General features: G+C 41.6%; 1 protein-coding gene across 1 annotated transcript; it reads right to left on the bottom strand.

Annotated features, from left to right (window-relative positions):
* Positions 1–216: 216 nt before the first annotated feature.
* LOC310878848 (rod cGMP-specific 3',5'-cyclic phosphodiesterase subunit beta-like) lies at positions 217–23,966 on the bottom strand (the record flags this gene model as incomplete). The annotated part of the gene is made up of 18 exons (XM_083793263.1): positions 217–328; positions 1,222–1,322; positions 2,783–2,870; positions 3,282–3,391; positions 5,064–5,171; positions 6,021–6,167; positions 6,733–6,798; positions 7,597–7,740; positions 8,909–9,058; positions 9,341–9,388; positions 10,002–10,068; positions 14,950–15,029; positions 15,331–15,405; positions 15,785–15,925; positions 18,004–18,093; positions 21,390–21,554; positions 23,265–23,576; positions 23,808–23,966. 18 exons carry the CDS (start codon positions 23,964–23,966, stop codon positions 217–219), a joined length of 2,163 nt encoding a protein of 720 aa, XP_083649389.1.

The following is a 23,966-nucleotide window of genomic DNA, read 5'->3' as shown; positions in this document are numbered from 1 at the left end:
TTAAAACATTATTGAGAACCACTGGAACCACTGGCATTAGCCAGGGAAATTAGAAGGATTCATCCTCTGTAGAGGAGTATGCAAAGGCTAAAACTATGTCATCTAGATAGCATATTATGTAGACAGCAATCTATTGTGTTTACTTATAGTTTCATTGTACAGATAAGGTGTGAGCACGTCTGCGTGCGTGCGTGCGTGCGTGCGTGCGTGGTGCACTCACGTGACAACCTCTTTCCTTGTGAGCTCTAGGGACATGTACTCTATCCACTTCTTCTCATCGGTGTAAGTCACAGATTGGTCAACAATCCTCTTGAACGTGCCTCTCTTTCTAGGTATAGGAGGAAAGATGGATTACGAGTTAAAATAATAATAACTGCATGTTGCTGTAATAACAGTAGCTACGAGGCCTGACACAAGACGCTTACTGTACATCATCACCGTTTATTACCCTGAGCCAGAATTCTGTTTCTGTCTACTATTTCTTCATTTTCATTTCGTAGTAAATGTATATCAACAATCCTGCACTAGTGTGTAAGGCGGGGAAATTAGTAGATCAACTATTAATAAAACTAAAAAGCCATAGATAGGAAAGAGATAAGAAAAGAGCAGAATTCGGAATAATACAGTATTATTATTTACCGTATATAGCAAAATATAGCAAAAGGGAAAGAAACAGTATGAAGGACCGCCCTAAGCCTTTGAATTGGTTCCGCAATGCTGTTCTTTTTTTATTTTTATCCCAGATGTTCCAGCCAGTTTTAGCCCATTCATTGAATGTCACCGGACAGTACAATAGGCACTAGGCGGAGATCTCTGATCTTATGGCGATACGCAAGACTAGGCGAGGAAACAAGGAAACCTTTGGACAAAAAATAGCAAAAATAGGAGAGCTTGTAGATCAGTGAGGCTCAACCCTGCACTCTGCTCTACTGGAGATGCAGTGTACGACATGGATTTTGAAACGAATTAGTTCAACGCAAAATGCCTGCACTCAAGTTCAGGAGACTTCGGAGGAAAAAAAGCAATTCTCCTGAATGCTGCCTTCTGGTATGGCATGGAAAGAAAAGGAGTGGCATTTTGCAATTCTTTCACCATGTAGTATACGCTGCATTCGTGGTCTGGAGAGGGCAGTTGTTTTACAGACGGGTAAAAGGGCAGGGGCTCCAAGCCCCCAGTGCACGTCCCTGGTGGGTGAGACGAGTGTTGAGACGCGGTACTGACTTGAAATGCAGAACCAGATCGGTGGAGATGATGCAGATGTCCATGACGTTCATGACGGTTTCAATCTGCCGCTTGCTGAGATTGATGAAGATGTTCAGCATCTATAGAGTTGAAGAGACGAAACAGGTTACAGGGTGGCTGATGAATTATGAACTGCAGTTGGTGATTTGGCAGAAGTGTATGAACTGTATCCTAACCTAGTCGCAAACATGTGCATTCCTATACCTTTTAGTGTCCTGAAAAGTAACAGTTTTGCACATATACAGTGAAGTTTGTATTTCTGTTATTTCTGCTATCGTGCAGACACCATGCAGTTAAACTCCAAAATGTAAAATTTTCAGGAAATGATAAAATCTCATTTGTAAACTGAATCAACTGCATCAACACTCACCAACCCTTGTTTATAATGGAGAGTCATGAGGGACCACTCGGGTGGTCAACCAAAATCACAACGTAATTGTTTCACGAAAATTAAGAAAACGTTACTAAAAAGCAATACTGCCTCATCTATATTGGTATTGTGACATTATAATATAATTGTCAGATACGTGAATGAAAGGGAGAGAGGGGGTGGAGTTAGTTGCTTTAGCAGACAGTTTGAGGGTCCAATGGAGTTATAGCTGGTTTTGTTTGAGGCAATTTTCAATACTTTTCATTGGCTTTTTTTTAAACCAACAGACTCTGAGTAGAACCGCTGCTCCTTCGCATGGAAAGGAGTCAGCTGAGGTGGTTCGGGCATCTGGTTAGGATGCCTCTCGGGCGCCTCCCTAGGGAGGTCCTCGACGCACGTCCCACAGGGAGGAGACCCCGGGGCAGACCAAGGCGCAGTTGGAGGAAACACATCGACTCACTGGCCTTGGAACGTCTCGGAATCCCCCAGGAGGAAGTCACTAATGTTGCTCTGGAGAGGGAAGTCTGGAGCACTCTGGTGGAGCTGTTGCCCCCGCGACCCGACTACGACGGATAAGCGGTTGAAGATGGATGGATGGACACAGACATCAAGCGTGTTCAATAGCATTGATTTATGGGGGGGGGGGGGGTTAGCTGGTTTCTGCCTGACAATCTCCTCTGACTTGAAAGTTGAGCAGGGTGAAATGTACAGCATGTGTGGAAAGTAACTAAGTACTTGTATAATTTTGAGGTATTTGTACTTTTACTTCACTACAATTATTTGAAAACTTTAGTTACTAGTTACTTTTAACGATTTTAATTTTGATTAGAAACCACACATTAACCACTTCAACCCTATACATTTCGGCCATTTGAAAATAGCCGATCTACAAGCTATCTGCTATTTTCAATAGATTTTGTACACATTTTGAACTTGTGAAATGGCACATTCTTCACAATGAGTACTTTTACTTTTAGTACTTTAAGTACATTTTGATGCCGATACTTTTGTACTTTTACTCAAGTACATGTTCAATTCCGTACTTTTACTTGTAACGAAGTCGTTCTAAATTGCAGTATTGGTACTTTTACTTAAGTAAAACAATTGAGTACTTTTTCCACCACTGACAAGTAGACCGCATGCTACAAATCTAACAAGCTAAATTCTCACCTCATCATTCAGGAGGAACTTGGAGAATTCCAGATGGTGGCGCTCCTGAACGGAGGAGCCATGCAGCTTAGCCAAAGGATTATCTGATCTTTAGGGGGGTAGATAGAAAAGGAGAAAAAAAACCATGAAGAGCTATCCACAATATGAATGATGATTTAAGTATTTTTCTAATAAAAAAACAAAGTGTTTATCTCAAGGGGGTGGGAGCAATAAGCTATGCTTCTTCTCACTCCTTTTTAATTTGCTTATTTTTAAATTATTTCGTACTGCTGTTATTCTGACGTTTCTGTTTGTATTGTTTAAAAAAAAATGCTTTATTCAAATAAACATTTCAATTCAACTCAACAACTCAACTTCACTTTGCCTAACCATAGCGTTAACATCCCGGAGCAGATCACAATATGCATCTGCTGAACAATGTAGGCTAAGTCTAGCTATGAGCATAATGTTTAGATATTAAACATTATGCTGAGAAAAGCTGTTGAACAGGTTGACTTACTTCACATTGTAGAGGTCGCTGAGCCCTCTGTGGTCTAGATCATGGCAGAAGCCGGCTGTGACCATAGCCAACACCTCCACGTCAGTGTAGTATCGCTTTAGGCACCCCGTCTGGGCACGCACACGCACACACACACACACACACACACACACACAAAGGAAGAAAGAGACTGCTTGATTCAGTGGTTCTCACCCTTTTCTGGAAAAAACGTGCAAATGGGACCAGAGTCTGTTTAACGGCGTGAACCCAGCATCGATATTCTGGGGGGAACAGTAACCCAGAATATAGCAGATCTACAAGCTCACAACGCCACACATTGTGAGCTTGTAGATGTGACATTATTTGACAAAAAGACTTAGTGCAGAGTGACGGACAAAATCAGTTCAAGCACAGAGACAACTCAGGTCCAGTTTACTAAGTATACCTGTAGGCTCTATGTCTAGTCTAGCACTCGCATGACTGTAGTAAGGCCAGGTACCACACAAGCTGACTTCATGTGAAAAATACTTGTTTCCTGCAATGTTATTGGCTACTGAACTCCAGGCGCTTTGACACGTTCCCCCCAGCGGGGTGGAGCCCCTTGTCTTTTAACCGTTTGGCCTCCAGGATTAATTAAAGAATGATTATTACTATATGCCAGGATTTCCCCCCGTTCAACCCTTATTTTGAAGATCCAAAATACCGCGACGGGAACCGGATGTTGACATAATGGTGCGTGTGTGTGTAGGTGTTGATCTCTCGCTAGCTGAAGAGAAGTACAGGCCGGCGACCATTAACGTAACTTAGGTTCATTGGCTCGCTTGCCGAGAGAATTCATTAACGTAGGTTACGTTTATCGGCGGGGATTGTGTTAAATATCGACTACTTGAGTCTTGAACAATGGGCTGTCTGGAGGTGTGAAGTGCATTGCCGTGGGGAAGAAAGGGTGACACGGGTCAGTTTGACCGAAAACGAACAGGCAGAGATGGTACAGTACTGTATACGTATGCCTAAATTCATATTTAGAAAAATGTTTCAGATGGAAGAAAAGAAAATTGGAGATGATTTGAATCGAATATTTAGGAAAAGTCATGGAAGGGTGTGCTATAGAGGAGTGGCTTTCAACCCTTTTCATATAAAAGAGCATTCTTTATTCGGCATTTGAACCACGGACCACCATTTGATGAGATTTAGCCTCTCACACGCAAAATTTAATAATATTTTGTAACGATTTATTCACATTTCTATGCTGTATTGATGTGGTACCATAGGAGAGATAACAGGCAAACAAAGAAAATAATTATAACAATTATTTTACATTCTCTAACTGTGAAGACTTTTAAATTAACTTATAGTAATGCAGATGTTTAACAAAAATGGACCCGTAAGGGTCTGGGGATCACCTGGGACCTCCTCAAGGACCATTCGTGGTTCCCGGACCACTGGTTGAAAACCACTACTCTAGAGGTTTTACACTAGTATGTGGAAATCATTATTGCTACTATACCATTAACACCAGCTCAGTGGCCTTGTGATTAGAGTGTCCACCCTGAGACTGGGAGGTCGGGGTTCAATCCCCGGCCGGGTCATACCAAAGACTCTAAAAATGGGACCCAGTGCCTCCCTGCTTGACACTCAGCATCAAGGGTTGGATTTGGGGGTATATAAGTCCCCGAGACATACTAGCGTCATGTCTAGGGGGTGTACTTACTTGTACATCAAGCTGCCTCACGCTACAGAAACATGAGATATGCTCCTGCCCCTATGGGCCTCATGGCTCGGCAAGGCTACTTACTAACTTACCGTTAACATGGCAAACATGGTTTGTGCCACATTGAAGGCATGGCGCCAGTTGTGGTAAGGGAGTCTCCTGTATCCCTTCATGATTGAGAAGATGAAACGGGTAAGCACCTGGTCAGAGATAGAAGAAGGGATGTGCTTTTAAAGGGATTGTTTGTTTGCTTGTATGTTTTTCTTAATTTCTTTAGGTTTTCTGAGCTCAATTGCATCCCAGAAACCTGAACTTTTAACATTCAGTAGATTTTCTGTGGTCTGGGGTTTTCTGCCCGAAACAAGTGCTCTGATTTTCCTGCTTGACTGTGATGTCACAGCAAGCAAATCCCATATATGACAATGGGACTTTGCCAGTAGATGTCACTGTTTTGCCTGTTTTCATTGCAGCTCAAAAGGCTTCACAGACACAGAAACAATCCCAGGCCACAGAAAATCTACTGAATGTTCAAACGTTTTTTTTGGGTGTAATTGAGGTCATGAAAAACTAAAAGAAAAATAAATGAAAATGAATGTCATGAAAACTTTAAGGTTTTTGAAAAGGCTGCCCCAAAGTGACACACATCCTGTCGTCCTGACACACATCCAAGCTTGTAGCACGCCACCGAGTGGCACGCTACGAGCTTGTAGGTCTGCTATTTTTTTTTAATCGTGAAAATGTGGCGCAAATTTGGAATGCGTATATATTTTTTCAGAACGTTTTTAACTCAAATCTTTGCTTCTGGGAGGAGGGGGGTCCCTGGAACAACATATTTTCAGATGGGGGTCGGTGGCCAATTACATATAATTTTTGCGGTCCTTGACATGAAATATTGAGCACCACTGACCTAGAAACATGAGGTTTTTCAGAAAACTAGAGGATTTAGGAGACTTTTTTTTTAATTTCTACGTCAGGCCAAAATGTTTTTTACAACAACAGTACAGTGTATAAAACACAGCTCGTCTGTCTAATCATGCAAGCGTCGTTACCTCCTGGGGAATTGTGTATTTCTTCACCAATCCAAGCTCCATGTACATCGCCACGCTAGCCTTGACCAGATCCAGGTCTGCGATAGGAAGGTCTGAGAAGTGGAACTGGTAGAGTTCGTACTGTTCTACTAGTTTTTTCCAGGGTTTCTAAAGACGGTAATAGGTGTGACGAGAATAGAAATAGAGCAGGGAACAGAAGAGTATTACTTTACTACAGTATCATTTATTTTTGCGTAAATAGCAGATCAACAAGCTCACAACGCATTGCTTAGCGATGTGCTGTGTGCGCTTGTATAGCTCTACGATGTCCACTATATGTTTGTTTCTATTGTGAAAGTATTTATTCTATGTTCATTTTAAGACGGTTTTAGCGTTGGCCCTGCGGTGTGATATGTCTTGTTGCACGTTAGGTTACCACACCAAAGGGTCACCAATGCAACTCCTTGGCTCCAAACGGTTACAAGGAGTTAACGCTAAAACCGCCTCGACCCTTTGGTGTGGTTTGGGCCATTGAATTCCATGCGTTGAATCACCAGGGTCAACGTGGGTCAACGTGGGTCAACATGGGTCAACGTGCAACAAGTGCAACAAGACATATCACACCACAGGGACAACTCTAAAACCTTTGGTGTGGTTAGGGCTTTAGGAGAAGCTGGTTAGTAAAAATAAATAAAGCATAATCGTTTGAAGCTGGATGTTACCAACGACGTACCGTGATGGCAGATAATTCGTCCTCATCACAATTATTGGTCTCCTCGTCATACATCTCTCTGGTGGGCTGAATAGAAAAGCAAAAACAAACAAACGGCAGCAATGAATAAAGTGTCTGGAAAGATAGAAAGTCACTTCTTTAATGGCCACATATTGACAAGCACTGAGAGCATTCAGTGACACAACACAAACTGAGCTGTACTGTACTGTACTGTACTGTACTGTACTGTACTGTACTGTACTGTACTGTACTGTACTGTACTGTACTGTACTGTACTGTACTGTACTGTACTGTACTGTACTACTGCTAGCTTCATATCGGATGGTACGACAAAAAACTACCATACTTATTGGGAGAAATACAACAATGTGCGAACGCAAGATCTGTGAATTGTTGCGACAAAAGGTTAGCCAATGGAATACAACCACCCTAAGGACTACTATCTGTACGAGGTAGACCTACTGCACATGTAAACAGAGCAGCTACCTTTAAACACATCTTTAATTAAGCAATAAGCCACGAGAGGTCTCAGGTTACCGGGTATTTTACAATGGCTGGGGTCTTCTACCCCCCAGCCAAAAAATAGACTAAAATGTTAGGAAGGGACTAGTGGACAAGAGATCCAGTATAAGTCATTTTACACTTTGTTGCATGCTGAAAATAGCAGAACTACAAGCTCACATTTTAGTCGACGAAATCAACTGTAGATTTAGTCGACTAAAATCGTATGACTAGTCGACTAAAAGTAGACCAACACTAAGACATTCCAGGTGACAAAAATGTGACTAACACTAACTTAAAACCATTCAAGAGACTGTGACTAAAACTAAAATCAAAACAACACTGGTTTGGTGTTGCACTAACCAGGACCGTCTGTATCTCGTCGGCTCGACACTTGACGTGGTACATCACCATGTCCTCGTAGATCCCCTTCCTGTGGTCCAGCTTGTTCATGGCGTCGTAGGTGTCTGGACACTGGACGGACCAGCCCAGGAACAAGGCCAATGCCTGAGCACCAAGACATGGAGCAGCAGAACAACACTATAGTGTCAGCACACCGTCGCTTCAGTGGTTCTATGTATACCACTCCTGTTTTTGGCTATAAGTGTATATTTGTATACGTCTCTAAATGTTATGATGAATTGAAAACGGTGGACCCTCTTGTAGACAAGTGTAATGCTTCATTATGGTGTCGTCAACTCACAGTTAATAACAGCATTTGTATTGAGTTGTGCTTGAAATGTACTGCAATTCTGCAAACTGGTAATAAGTACTTCAATCAACTTAGGAACTAAGTGAACCGTGCGGTGCTGTGCTTTTTAGTTTTTCAACAACAACAAAAAGTACCTGTAATTGAAAAATAAAATTAAATAAAAAGAAATAATAAAAAATAATAATCACAGAAAAAAGGAAAAAAAACTAAAGCAAAACAAACAGAACTTCATGGGTTCTGGAAGGTTCTCGGTTAGCAACATTATGTAGACAACATTATGTTTTGTGATATAGGCAATGTATATTATGTACAGTACATGTTAAGTACCATTATTAATAATGGACTCTTGCAAAACAGTTTAAATTACTTGACAAATATGTAACAGTGTACAGTGTCATTAGTACGACAACATATACCTCAAACCCTAATCTAACCATAACTGCAAGCAGGGGAGCAGCGCATGTTGGAGCGCATGTCAGACCGTTGTTTCTGCATGTCGGACTAATGCTCCGTCGGAATTACCATAGGATCCCATTGTACCTCCATAAGATAACATAATGTAGGCCAGGGTTCCCCAATTAATTTTCCTCAAGGGCCATATTTTGACTAGCGTACCAGGCTGTGGGCCGAGTCTGCACGCGCGAGGTCGAGGTCTTGCCCTGAAAATTCATTTTCAGGGCAAGACCCCATTTGAAAAGGATGCCCAGTTTGACATGCATAGGCTACTGACCCCCATTTTTTTAATTCTTTCATGGGCCACAAGGGGGCGCTCTGTGGGCCGCAAATGGCCCGCGGGCCGCCTATTGGGGTACCCTGATGTAGGCACTGGCAGGGTACAGTATTGTACCTCCATAAGATAACATAATGTAGGCACTGGCAGGGTACAGTATTTTACCTCCATAAGATAACATAAAGCATATAAAGTAGGCACTTCCAGGGTACAGTATAGCCTATACATTGTACCTCCATAAGTTCCTCATCCTGTTCATCAAATGGCCTTCCATCTGTCCTGTTGTAGAAAGTGGCCACGCCCACTATGTCGTCCTTTGTGTTGACAATGGGCAGAGAGAGGACATTCTTTATGGTCCAACCACTATCATCCAGTGGCCCCTTCTGCAAGACGGGAATGACATAGACAATGGTATTTACGTGCGCTTGTGTGTGTGTGTGTGTGTGTGTGTGTGTGTGTGTGTGTGTGTGTGTAATGTGTACATTTTTCATAAATGAATGCCCTACTTGAGCTTGTAGATCTGCTACTTTTTCTACATTTAAAATTAGAATCTTGAAAAGTAACAGTTTGGGACATAATTAATATGAAGGTTTCAACTCGGCACAGACGACAGACAGCCTTGTTGTTCTGAAGGTGTGTGATGTAATGTTCTTGCATGATCTTACCTGGAATTTGAACATTTCCTCTTCAACCGGATTCATAATGTTGCAAATCTGTAGAGCAGGAGAGTAACACGTCGCTTCAATACACATTTAGTAAATGGGACATAATTATGCCGTTACGATGGATGAGAGACAATGACGGTGAATGGAAAGCAGCGTTGATTTTGTCGGGTAAAACTATGACGAAAAATGTTCGTCGACTACCTTCTTTCACTGACAAAAACTAAATGAGCTATGAAAGCTACGCTGACTGAAACTAAGACTAAATATATTGACAATTTTGTCTACAAATAAAAACTAGACTAAAATGTTACGAAGGGACTACTCGACAAGAGATCCTGTATTAGTAAAAGACATTAATTTTACACTGGGTTGCATGCTGAAAATAGCTGATCTACAAGCTACAACGCGTCGCGCTGTAGATCTGCTATTTTCGGCACGTGTAAAATCAGCCATTACGACGGCATCAAGGCCAGCCAAAACACATTTTAGTCTAATAAATCAACTGTAGATGCAGGTTGACTAAAATCTTATATTTAGTCGACTAAAACTATAGACTAACATTAAAACCATTCCAGGTGACAAAAATGTGACTATACAACTACATGAAAACTATTCCTTGACTATAAAAACTACATAAAAACAGTGATAAAGAGTGACTCACGACGCCATTCTGGGCGACGTACGTAGGCAGGCCAGTGCGCAACACCCAGTGGTCCTCAGGGGGATTCCTGAGGAACCAAACAGCATGGTCAGATGTTGTGCACAAACACATCCTTGGTCACTGATGATTTGTCCTTCAATAGAACAGTGGTTCCCAAAAATGTTCATGTCAAGGACCCCCAAATTGACACTAATTAGCCCCCATTAGTGGGACCCCCGCTAATGGACCGCCATTTCGAAAAGATAATGCCAGAGACCCCCATAAGAGAAGATGTGTATGTATACGGCTCTAACAGTGATTCTCAACCCGTTTAATTTCAAGGACCCCCATATTGACATGCGTTAGTCCCCCATTTAATGGCATTTCTATCTCTGGGACCCCCAATTTATGTTGTAAAAAACAATGTTAATGTAACTCTGAGAGTGTACAAATGGAACCCAAATGGACCCCGTTTGGTTCCATTTGCACACTATCAGAGTTACAGACCTATAAGGGTCCATTTGGTTCCAAACTATATAATTTAGTTTGATATTGATATCATTCATATTCACTTCGGGAACCACTGCATTAAAGGAAATGTCAGACATCATCATCATTCCATTATGTGGGAACGCCTACTGATCCAGTGGCAAATAACTACTTTCTGGCCTTGACAGCCCACAGATACTAGTGTATGTAGTTATGTAGCAGAATCCAGTTAAGTGAACGTTTCGTGAAGATTCTTGTAAACCATGTTTGTTCTGTTCTATGGACCCTAGAGGACACAAAAAAAACGGTTTACTTTTTTTTTCCCCGCCCTAACAATATTTTATCACCATGGCAATACATGGCAATGTGTAGCAATATTTTGTGTCTGTCTGTATTTCTGTCGACATCATATCTCCAAATCTGCCAGGCCGATTTACACCAAATTTGGTCCAGTAGTGTATGATATGCTGTAGAAGACCCCCAAAAAAAGATCACCACGATCGGCCCATAGGTGGCGCTATAGCAACAAATTCAAAAGGCAAATTTATGACTATTCACAAACTACTTGTCCAATTTCAATGAAAATTACTGGGTTCATGCACCAAGGGCTTCTGCACAAGCCATGCAAATGTGATCATAATACACCCATATATGGCGCTCCAGTAACCCATTTAAGAAGTAAATGCATGAGCTTCAAAAATTACCAGAATGATTTTCATGAAATTAAACAAAGGATGAAGACACTGCTTTTAAAAGTGCACAAAGCAATATTTATTTATATAATCAACAATAACTTAAAGCTTCACCATGCTTGGGTGTGTTAATCTGGTTATGAACAAGATTCATAAAGGAGAAGGTGCCATTTCTGGCTTAACCACTGATCCTCGGGGTCTGCTGAAATACTGTCTGAGTACCCCAGTACTAGCAAGACTGGCTGGTGAAACTGAGCGCGTACTTAACATAGCTGGTGCCAACCCAAAGAAGCATCACCAACACTCAGCAACTAGAAATGCATGACAGGAGAAATCTGTGAAACAACTCAAGGATGTGTTGACCAGCGCAACCCCCTTCTGTCCTCCAGAAAACGATGATGAAGTTGAAATTAAGTTAGTCAACTTTGTTTCCAAACAAATAATGACAACAGCAGTGCAGAGCCATGTCTTGGACATTGAGTTACGAGGGAGCAGAGCACTTGAAACTTTTGTGAATGAGAGGGTCAGAGGGGAAAAGAACATGTGGGACAAAATGACGAAGCTGAAGTATCTGACCTAGAAAGATGAATGCAAAACTATCAAGCTTAAGGCATCATCTGAAATAGTCAGCTTGAAAGCAACAAACTCCTTGTTTGTTCGCTTGCTTCTCGTTGCCAAGTCCTCAAGAGAACTGGACCTGCAGAACATTGTGGGAACACACAAATTTGCTGATCACAATGCCAGCTTAATGAAGTCTGATGGTTCTCTGTTGCAGACTACAGCCAAGTCTGCCCTCATCCATAAATTGGAAGGAGTGGTTTCAGAGATGGAATCTAATGAAGAATCCATAGACATGCAGAGTAGCCCATCTGCAGAAGTGTTGACCAGTATCTTGATTGACGGCATGGCTGTCGTGCAGGAGATGGTTGTTCGGAAAGGTGAAATAAAATGTAGAATGTTTCACTCGGAGTGTTGACATAAAGGCGCAAGGCTACACAGATCTATACTTGCTATTTGACAACTATACAGTGACAAACTCCATGAAGGACAGAACAAGACATCTCCGTACAGCAGGAAGAGCACAAGAAAAGGGGTATAAAATAGAGGATAACACACCAGTCAAAGACTTCAAGGCTTTCCTCGGAAGCAAGGAAACCAAGGCCAACCTCGTCCTCTACCTTGCACAAAAAGCTGTTGATCTTTGCAAGCTACCAATCACAACACACACACACAAGGGTGTCATGTCCACAAACACAAAAATGGTGAACATCACAAGTACACAAGAAGAGGCGGATACGTTACTGGTTATGTATGCCGCAGCAGTGAGTCGTTTAGGTAAAACGCCACATATATACTCATGTGACACTGATGTTTTGGTACTTGCCCTTCGAAGGGTACCAGACCTTCAACCAGAGAGTGCAATCATCATGGGCACAGGAGATCAAAGACGGACGATAAAACTCAGACCAATCTACACGGCCATTGGCCCCAAACGAGCAGCCGCATTGCCAGGATTCCACACGCTCACTGGTTGCGATACCACTGGTCACATCCGAGGAAAAGGTCAATCTTCCTGCTTCAAATCGTTCATGAAGACTGGTGATGATGTTCTCCATGCACTTGCTGAACTTGGTGTTGGCCCTCATCCATCCTTGGACGTGTTAGCCGGGTGTGAAAAGTTTGTGTGTCAGCTCTTCAAACCTGGGTATGAATCAGCTGAATTACTTCGGTGGCACATGTTTAAACAGCTCAAGGGCAATCAGGGTGTTGAAAAGATATGTCCAACGCAAGGGTCCATCGTCGAACACATTCTGCGAGCACATTGGCAAGCCAATGTATGGGCACAAGACATCGTTGCTGAGCCACAGGTTTTAGATCCACTTTCTTTAGGATGGAAGCAACAAGATGATGGAAGGTGTGTCCCTGTAGTCTCAAAGGTTCCACCTGCACCAGAGGCCGTTGTTGAACTCGTCAAGTGTGCATGTGTTGCCAGCAAGTGTAGCGGCCGCTGTTCTTGCAAACGTAATAACCTTCCATGCACAGAGCTCTGCAAATGTGAGGCTGCTGAGGGTTCATGTGATAATCATGCAAAAGATGATGCTGAGAGTGATGACGATGATACCTACAGTGATTCTTTGTACAGTTGAGCATGACACGTTCGTAAATAAACCCTTTGATTTTAAATAAAACTGTCCGTTACTGATTATTCAAGGTTTTTGTGGAAAATTGGTCAGGTAGCTTATGCACCTTGTGAAATTGCATATTGAATCTGTTGTTGTAGTGCCACCTATTGGTGGATTGTGGTAAAACTTTCTGGGCTTGTGCTTCAGCCTTGTGAATAATCATGAATTTTCGTTTTGAATTTGGTGCTGTAGCGCCACCTATGGGCCGATCGTGGTGAAATTTGTATGGGGTCTTTCAGAGCACATCATACACTCCTGGACCACATTTGGTGTAAATCGGCCTGGCAGATTTGGAGAAATTATGTCGACAGAAATACAGACAGACACGGAATATTGCTACACATTGCCATGTATTGCCATGGTGATAAAATATTGTTAGGGCGGGAAAAACAAATGTAAACCGTTTTTTTTTGTGTCCTCTAGGGTCCATAGAACAGAAAAAACATGGTTTACAAGAATCTTCACGAAACGTTCACTTAATTACACAATGACATACACCAGGGGTAGGCAACCTTTGGCACTGGTGCCAACCTTGGCACAAAGGAGGGTGATCACTGGCACACTGGCATAATAAAAAAAAACAATTACCGGTAAATAAACAATTAAGAAATGTAGTCAAATAAATGAATTCACTCATATTTGTATGTAAATTACATCCTGCACATCATTCTACATTAATTAAAACTCTGAACTCTGACTGGGGGAGGGAGATAGGAGGCCTATGCTCTGAGTCTAATGATCATTATAACAATGTGAAAGAAATTCAAAGAATATTTAAGGGAAAAGGTTATATTCGTGGACAATCAAAACATGTTGGAATTGTGGTGTGGTGTCATTAAAGTGACACACTGACTATCCAGAAACTAAAAACATGGCACTTTGTTTCAAAAAGGTTGCAGACCCCTGACATACACTATACATCCGATCCAAACAGAAAGGTCCGGAAGACTGCCGGAAGTACCATAACTCAATGGCTCGAGCGAGCGGAAGTTGAGTTGTGGCCTCAAATTTCCCCCCTCCATGAACGTGCTGCAGTTCCACTTTTGTCCAGTAGGTAGTGGCAGCTTCAACGTTGGGTAGCCTTAATTCTGGGGGCTTGGCCGGAACCCTCAAACCAGAACTTCCTTTCCCTCAAACCGGAAGAAAATAATACCTTCACAATAAAAGCATTGACTCTGCGTAGTTTCGCTGATTTAATAAAAATATCAATGTGAGTGTACTTTCCAGAGACTATTTAGTGTCTGTATATCTTTGTTATGGGAAATTCTATTCTCATCGCAGGCTACGAGAGAGAGAGTCACGCTGTTATAGGGAAGGTATTATTCTTCCAGTCTGAGGGAAAGGAAGTTCTGGTTTGAGGGCTTCGGTCTGATGACTATAAAACAATGACTACAACATGACGTAACGAAAGAAATGCTGCCCAGGCTACATCGCAGGCAACAGACTTAAAATACGATCGGTGAGAGAGAGAGAGAGAGAGAGACCACGTCTACATTTTCAAACAATTTCCAAAAATAGTCTAAATAGCAAATCAAGCTCACAACGCATATTAATTAAATACCGCCTCTAAAAGGACACATTCTTAGAGTGAGTAACTTTACTTACGGGATGACTTTGATGTCTTCTTTGACGACTTCATCTTTTGAAGCCAAAATGTAATCAATGAGTTTGTGGAACTTTATCTCCTACGGGATAGAAAGAAGAAAGAAAGAAAGGTTACCAAGAATGACTGAATTGTGTTACCTCTGTAATGCCTAGTGGAATACAACATTAAATGTGTAGGCTGGTAAGCACTTAAAGATGGAGTGCCGTGATGTTTGATGTTTGATTTTTAAGTAAGACCAGTAAGACAAATGAGTGAAAACAACTCTATAAGCTCACAGTGCACCACAATGCAATGCGTTGTGTGCTTGTAGATCGTCCATTTTCATCGTGTGATTAAGTATGCCGGTATGTCCGTCTTAAATGGTTAAATACAGCACATACCCTTCCGTCAGGAGTTAGAGGGCCAGCATATGGTTGTGCCTCTCCCATCAGCACTGGCCAGATGTCAAAGAACTCCTACGAGTAGACAGAAATGAAAAGAAACACAAACGTCAGCATGGCAAAGCATGTTATAAGTGGTAAATCTATATAGCGCCTTTATATCCAAGGCGCTTTACAGAGATTGTGCATTACATTCACCCATTCACTCACACATTCACAGTACACCCCGATGCTGGAGGAAACCATGCAACGCACTATAGCCAGCACATCAGGAGCAATTAGGGGTTCAGTAACATTTTGAATGCAAAATAAACATATATTTCTGCATAGTGGTATTGCAACTTTTAATAAAGTTAAAGTCTATAGTCTAGTGTCTACTTCCAAACACGCACACACACGTGCACACACTCTCGCACGCACACACACCCGTGCACACACACTAAATGTCCATTACCTTTTCCTTTGTCATATCCAATAAGGCGACAGAGTAGCGCTCACAGTTGAGGTAGGTTCTGACTGTATACAAGGCTTTGTGGAACTGTCGCTCGATGTCCGTCAGCTCTTCAAACACCTTGTTGGCAGACAACAGCAGGAGCTACAGGGAGATACCACACACACATTCATACAGTATACGTTAACCCATTCTGACCTGAGATCAGATTCTAAACACGTCTTCTACATCCTGACAGTTTTCTGAAAAAGGTATGTTTCTATGTCAGTCGTTCTTCGATTAAAAAAAAATAGCAGCCACCGAGTGGCGCGCTACGAGCTTGTAGATCTGCTATTTTTAAATAGCTAAAGCATAACATAATGCTAACACCAAAAGGGGTTCACGCCCCAAAATGGGTTGCACACGAGTGAGAGAGAGTGGTTCTCAAACATTTTTTTATGTCAAGGATGCCCTAATTGAATGGTATTAGGCTGCGGACCCCCATTTGATAATGTTTGGTATCAGTATAGTAATAGTCATTCTTATAATTATAACGTACATTTTCTCATTGGATAACCTTCTATCTGGTCAAATGATAGCGAAACGATACACTTTCAACCTGCTGTACCTATATTTTAGGCATGCCATTGGCAAAAATAAATAAGTAAAAAGCTAAAGATCGAGATTGGCTAATTTCTCTATTTCGATATAATGCTTAGTGGTTGAAAGGGACAGCCCAAAAGCGCGTTGGATGGAGAAGAGTCGTTGATGGCCTATGCTCCACTGGGAGCCTAAGTAAGTTAGTGGTTAAACGGTTTCTCATTTTGCTGAGGACCTCCTGGAACTCCCTCAAGGACCTCGCCTTGAGAACCACGGAATCACAGATCACAGAAAACAAAATTGCCAAATAGATGCATTTCAAGGGATAGAATAAAACCCTGCATCTCTATACTGACATAACATTATGTCTAAACAAAGCCTGACCGATATCAGTCAGGGCCAAAATATCAGCCATAATATGACAGTTTTGCTAATAATGCTGCTTCCACTTTCAACCATGACATCCCCAATTCTTTCCTAAAAAGTTCATAAATAGGCTATCCATCTACAGTTTACAATGCGACATGTGAGCTTTTTCTTTCGTATTTTCTTTTACCAGCTGCTATGTAATAGCCAGCTGAGTCTATCATCGATGTGCAAGCTAGTCAGTCCTCTAGTCCTGTAGTCCAGCTGGTTTTTGGCTGACGTCGCTGTGCTAGTCCAGTTGGCTTTCTCATTGGCTAAACCCAGAGTAATATAGTAAGAGAGTGGCGATGGGATATCGTTCCAATGTTTGGAACTATAGACCATAGCACCCCGCTTTGCGGCGAGATCAAAGCGTGTCACCACCACTCTCTTAATAGATTACTCTGGCTAAACCCCGAGTGGAATAGTAAGAGAGTGGCGACACTATAGCGTTGAATCCCATTGTAACAATGGAATGCGGAAGTGCTCATTCTATCTCAATGGGATAGTTAGTTCCAATGTTTGGAACTATAGCCCATATACAGTAGGCACCTGCTTTGAGGCGAGATCAAAGTGTGTTGCCACTCTCTTGCTATTCCACTCGGGCTAAACCAAGCTATCCAATGTTGAAGCTGCCACTACCTACTGGCGAAAAGTGGAACTGCAGCACGTTCATGGAGGTGGATGGACGTTCAGTGACATCATGTGCGTAACGACCTCAAATAACTTCCGCTCACTCGAGCCATTGAGTTATAATTGTACTTCCGGCAGTCTTTCGGGTGCTTCAAAACGCTATCAAAAGGATACCGAGATCGAACCGGAACGACATTGTTGTTTTTTAACAAAATGTATTTGTTACGAAGGAGTCCCCGACTAGAGACCAGGTCTCGGTCACAGTATTCAAAGATAATGTTCAGGCACAAATCCTTTAAAGCAGTAAACATGACATTGTATTCAAATTTTACAGAGATAATACAACCCTTTGGTTTTATATTTGGTTTTACAATTCCCTTCCACCCCTCCCATGAATACATAATTTAATTGTTGAACCTTGAAGTGAAGTGTTTACATGATGAAGGGCTTAAGTGTTTTTTTATCTACCAATATTCATTTGTGTTTATTTTGTTTTAAATGTTACAAATTTACGTTACATTTTCAAATTGATTAGAACATTTTGGGTTCTAATTCTATCAAATAGGTGAGTCGAGTAGGGATTTCTATAAATGCAGTACACCTACCATGCCTTTACGCATCTCAACGTTGTGGAGGTGACTCAGCTCATTGAGATTTATGTTTAAGCTGCCAACTTTCAGATACGCTGTAAGAAGCTGTAAGACAAGACAGAATGACAAATTATGATACACAATATTGCAGAACCATCTTAAAGCTGCAATCTGAAACTCATTTTTAAATTAACCAATCTGTATGGTAGACTGTGTTAATACAATGTACAAGGTCTACATCTGACCTGGTTGGAGGTGGTCTCCCTACAAATGGGCTTTACGCACACAGAATAACTCTTCCTACTTCCGGGCCCCTTCCCTACTCTCTATCCCTACCAGGTGTTACCGATGATACTAATTAAGGCTCCGTTCCATTTACTGTACAGTGGTTCTCAAACCTTTTAATTTGAAGGACACACCCAGGAGGCGGCAGTGTCTCAGGGGTTAGTGTCCGGATGGAATTCCGCAAGGTTCCTAGTTCAAACCCGGGCTCCCCCAGAGTTAGTGTCGAAGTGTCCTTGAGCAAGACACTGAACCCCTAATTGCTCCCGATGTGCAGGTTGGTGCCTTGCATGGTTTCCCCCGGCATTTGGTGTGTGAATGGGTGCACAATCTCACACAATCTCGCACAATCTCTGTAACGTGCCTTGGATAAAGGCGCCATATAAATGCACCATTTACTTACCCACATAACTCAGTGTACAAATTGGAGGGTCCATTTGGTTCCATTCATACACTCAAGAGTTACACACCCGTACAGGGCCATTTGAACCCACTCCAGGACACTTTGAGACCCACTGTTGTAGCAGAGTGTTTCCAGTGAGCCAACATGCACAATAGCAGCACCCTGACTCTGTTTGACCAGAATGGAACAGAGCCTTCATTGTCTCCACCAGCCGAAGGCATGGGGAGAGTATGTTTTGCACTCCGTCCGTCCGTCCGTGTGTCCGTCCGTCCGTCCGTGACCAGCTAATCTCAGCCACCGTTAACCCGGTCGATGCCACATTTTGCACACACACTCCCTGGATGCCAACCATGAACCTCTGCCCCAAACTTTCCAGAACGGCCTGTTATAGCGCCACCAGGAGGCCGCTTTGTGCAAAACAGGTTTTTGCACAGCACACCTACAGATTTTGTCCAAACATCACGCAAATTGGTACACAGTCTCTCTAGAGCCATTCAACCAAACCGGTCTTTCAGATTTCTCACACTCCATCCTGATTGGTTAAGATTGGCTTCCAAAGTTCATAGGAGTGCTCAGTTTCAAACAAAATGCTGCAAATCATGAACACATCGCGTGATTTCCGTGAAATTGTGCACCCACATTCCCACTAGGCTGAGGACAAAATGCCACATGAACAATTTCAACTCAGCCTCAAGGTGGCGCTATAACTGGCCGAAAAGTGTTTTTACCTCTAACTGCACGGATCTGTGGATAACCTGGTGGAGACCTGTGCCCAGAAGGGCACTTTTTCTAGTTAGTATTGTAAAGTTGGCGGATTGGTCAAGGCTCCAAACAGCGACAGAGTCCAGGAATATACCATTTAGGGTGTGTTATGTTTCCCCCGATGCAGCTTAATGATTTACAGTGGACAGGCCTTGAACAAACAAAACACTAAAGACTAAACTTGCAAAAAGATGATATGAGAATTAACTTGAAAGCAAATTAGGAAAACAAACCCAGAACTTAAGAAACTGTATTAGGCTATTGACCCTTCCATAAAGGGAGCCATATATAGCAGCTCTCCCTGGGTGTTACCTGCTTGTTTCCCAAGCCACACTGAGCCTCCCTTTTATACTATAGGCGAGACCATACCAAGAACACAGATCTAATTGGTAACCACTTAGCTCAAAATATGGCCCATGAGTTGATTTACACAATTATATGGTTTTACTAAACCCATTCCAAACACATAAATACAATTCAGGTGCCACATCATTAAGATAAGAGATCATTATAACACAAGAGCTCTTGGAACATAAAAGAGACCCATCCTGCTCTGTAGCATTGGTAGCCTACCATCCCCCACTCCATCAAGAGGAACACGTCACCTACTGCAGGAGACAGGTGCCAAAGAAACAATCATATCATACCTAAACACAATTCACAATAAACAGAAATGCTGTTAAAACCCATGCACCATCTTTGTGTCCTTAATTTATAATGTATACTTTATATAATGTTACTTCGGTACCAATGATAATATAAGAATAACATGCAACACAGTTCTCCTTAAATGAGAGCAGCTGTGTATATATGCCTGTTTGTTCCTCTTTAGCACGTGGTGAACTAAAGTATCAATCGGTAATATCTGTAATATGGCTGCATCATATAGTCCAAAGAGATGCATGCAGTCTTTGACCTTGCCCCTAATTGTGACTTTGGCCTTTGACAACAAGAAAACATTGAATCACTTCCAGTACTGTCAAACAATCTGTCCTAACCATGTTCTGCGCATCCGTGAACAAACAGTGGAAGACTCGTTCTGAGAACTTGGCGTATACTGAATACAAAAGCACAAGCTGTACAGTACCTGGGCCCATGGCACTCTGGGAAACTGACAGCATTTATCCTTAACCTCTACCAATAACGTTTTAAAAATAGTCACAATGCGACACATTGTGAGATTATAGATCAGATACTGCAACACCGTCATATGGCAAAGTATAAAATAGCTAAGTGGTTCAAACTGACCAAAGGGAGCTAGTCTACCAAAGGGCCACTGAATTTATCATTGTGGATGTAAATTCAAAACAACAAATAAATAATCACTTGGAGATAGACCTTAAATTACCGTATTTGAAACAAATACAGTCACTAGTTGTTTATATTCAGACAGCAGGAGCTAATCTCATAGCCTGTAATCTGTACTCCCACTGCAATATCGGACTACGTATCAGATGGCATAAGTCATATGTTCTTGCATCAAACTCACACTCTCGCTGTATGCTGTAACTTGTACGTCAAGCAGACGTGACCGTGTGTGACCATCCAACATTGAAGACAATTAATGTCACAGTGCTCGTAAACAACGTGTACCAGCTTGATTACAATGACATAGCACTGATCCTATCAAATATAAATTTTGTGAAAAAAAAGGGATATTTGATTTTAAAATCAGCAAGGGGTTTTTGGGGCACCAACGGTGGCTCACCTACTTTCAAACATTTTCTTTGTTATACAGTATGACATACCATCCCTTTGAGAGATGGTTCTGTTTATAATTTCAACGTAAACAAGAAAACATCACAAATAAAACTAAGGTTTTAGTTTTAGGTTATGAAAGGTTCTGGGTTACACCTTTCAAATGTGTAGCCTACCAAATCTACTCCTTGTTGCTGATGGATGATACAGCCAGTCCTACAGTGTAGATATTTATGTTTTCGTTTGCATGACTCACACTTTCATCGTCAGATGTGAAGCACTCCCCAGTAGTCTTATTGAGAATCATAATCACTCCCACTATGCGGTTATGAATTCCCACATTCACAACGGGATAGGCAAGAAGGTTCTTTGTCACGTAATCCTTTTGCTCCTCATCAACCCATGAGCTGAAGATCGGGTCCTAAAAGAGAGTAAATACATTGTTTTCATGTTAGTCTGTAATAGGCTTGGATCAAAATGACATGCATACATCACATACTGTGCACAGGACATGTGCACTGAAATGTTCTCAATAAACATCACAGGTCTACTCACTTCCGGATTAAAGGTACAATCATATAGTTCATAAATGTATCATTGTGTAAGGGTGTTGTAGTGGTATGCTGTGCATACAGTACAGTATTACTGTCAGCCGTGTCGGACAGAAACCTTCTTATCTACAGCCTTATCTTCAGCTTTTTATGTATTTTAATAAAGTAGTGCCCTACTACTTCATCTTCATCATATTACATTACAGTGTGACACAAAAGTAGCAAAAATAGCCAATCTACAAGCTCACAACTTGTTGTGAGCTTGTACTGTACACTATTTTTGAAAGTTTTTCAAGTATAAGAAGAGCTTGTGACTATTTAATAACAACATTGGGTCCATTAGAGCATGATACGGTTTTGGACATTCCACCCGACTGCGATGGTGTGCCGTGATTCTTTGTATTTTTTCCAGTTTTTCATGTGTTTATGAGGTTACAGTACTTCATTAGACCCCTTGATGTGGTTGTTATGTGCAATGATGTATTCCCATCGTATTTAGGGTCTCTTCCTGGAGGCTGAAACCTTGACAGTCAAACATGACAATGAAAAACAAACTGTGATATAATTAGTGACATCACAATTTCATCCCCTCCCCCTTTATCATACAACCACAGCTGTGGGTGTGGCTTCAGTTCAGGTGGATCACCACCCATCACCACCCACCAGGCAAACTAGGCATACTTAATGAACTTGTGGGAGTGTCCACATAAAATTACATTTTAACAAATACTGTAAACTTTTTTTTTTTTATAAATCTTATATAATAATAATAATACCTGATGGTCATGTTTTAGCGTGGGGAAAAAAATGTGGCGCTCCATCTTTAAAGCGAAATGAGGTAGAGTAAAGCAGACCTAGAGTTGATCCGTTTGAGATTAATGCTGACGGCTGACTATGATTCTAATCCCCAACTAGAGCGGGCCTGATGGAAACAAATGGATTATGTCTGACAAGGGCATTCATTTTACCCTCTTGTATGGCTACGAGTTCCCACCTGTCCATGCACTTTCACCCCTGACTCTCTAGTTTGGTCATTTGTCATTGTAGCCCACATTTGTTTTTAAATGTTTTTTCCTGCTATAAACAGGGAGACATAATTTGTACCAAATAATATGGGGCAAATAAATAGATTGACGTGTAATCTAATACTTTTGTATTGTTGTATTGTATACGTTTTAATTTCTGTTCTTATATTATCAATTAAGTATGCATAATGAATAGTTTATAGATCATTTGTTTCATCTATAATCTTTATTTTAGGAATATACTTGAGTGTGATAGCAGGCCTATATCAAAGTATTTGTTTGTGATGGTTTGCCTAACCATTTAATCCTTGTTGACAGGGGTCTCCCATGCAGGGGCGCCCTCGATTTTTCCCTCTACACTATTTTCGGTGAATGTTCGTCTATGACAAGCCCAGAATAGGAAAGCTATAGGGTTCATGTGGTTGTGTCATGCTCATGCTCTTCAGTCCATGTGATCATATAACTATATTACATTGTAAGCACATGCTACCCTATAAAAATGCTACGCTTTGTTTGACATTGATATCAAATGCATGTTCTCAACTTCCTTCATACCTTTGTGACATCTTTCACATTACAAGCCTTCGTGGTCGTAGCCACATGGCCGACAATTCCCGTGTCCAGTGGATAGACGATCTCAGAGTCTGGGTGCACCAAGCTGTATTCCAACGTTGAAGTCTCGGTAACGTTGAAGAGCCTCGTGGCAATCTCGGGGATGCCATTCCGTACGCGGTACATCCACAGGCTACACCGGTCCCCATGAACGAGGGCCAGTATTCTCTTCAGGATCTTGAAGACTACCAGTTCCATGTTGACCTCCTCCTGCATGTCTGCGATTAGCTCATCAACGAAGTGCATCTCTTCAACCTTGAAAGAAAGAGGGCCAAAGAAAATGCTGCTTGAACATGATTTAAAAATAAATATATATACTGTATATAGATACATTCATGCAAATAAAATGAATATTATTATGAGGACAAAGAATATGTAAACTTTCAAAACATGTAGGTGTAACTGTAAGACCATTAACACAGCTATAGCCTAGTATACACCATTGTCTAAAATACTGATAACTTGGCCTACTGCACATCGCCATACCTGGCAGAGTTCTTTGAAGTTAGTGAAGTCAACCTTATCACCAGAGAGCCCCGATGCCTTTGATAGGGCGGCCTTGTCCATAGTCTTGGCAAAGTATTTAGTAGCAAAGCTTGGGTTACTTCCCAGGAACTTTTCCACGTCTTCCTTGCTCACACCCAT

This window comes from Protomyctophum parallelum, assembly GCF_964188405.1.
Source record: "Protomyctophum parallelum genome assembly, chromosome: 21".
In the NCBI taxonomy this organism is placed as follows: Eukaryota; Metazoa; Chordata; class Actinopteri; order Myctophiformes; family Myctophidae; genus Protomyctophum; species Protomyctophum parallelum.
Note: the sequence above shows the minus strand (reverse complement) of the source record. Positions and strands in the feature narration are given on the sequence as shown.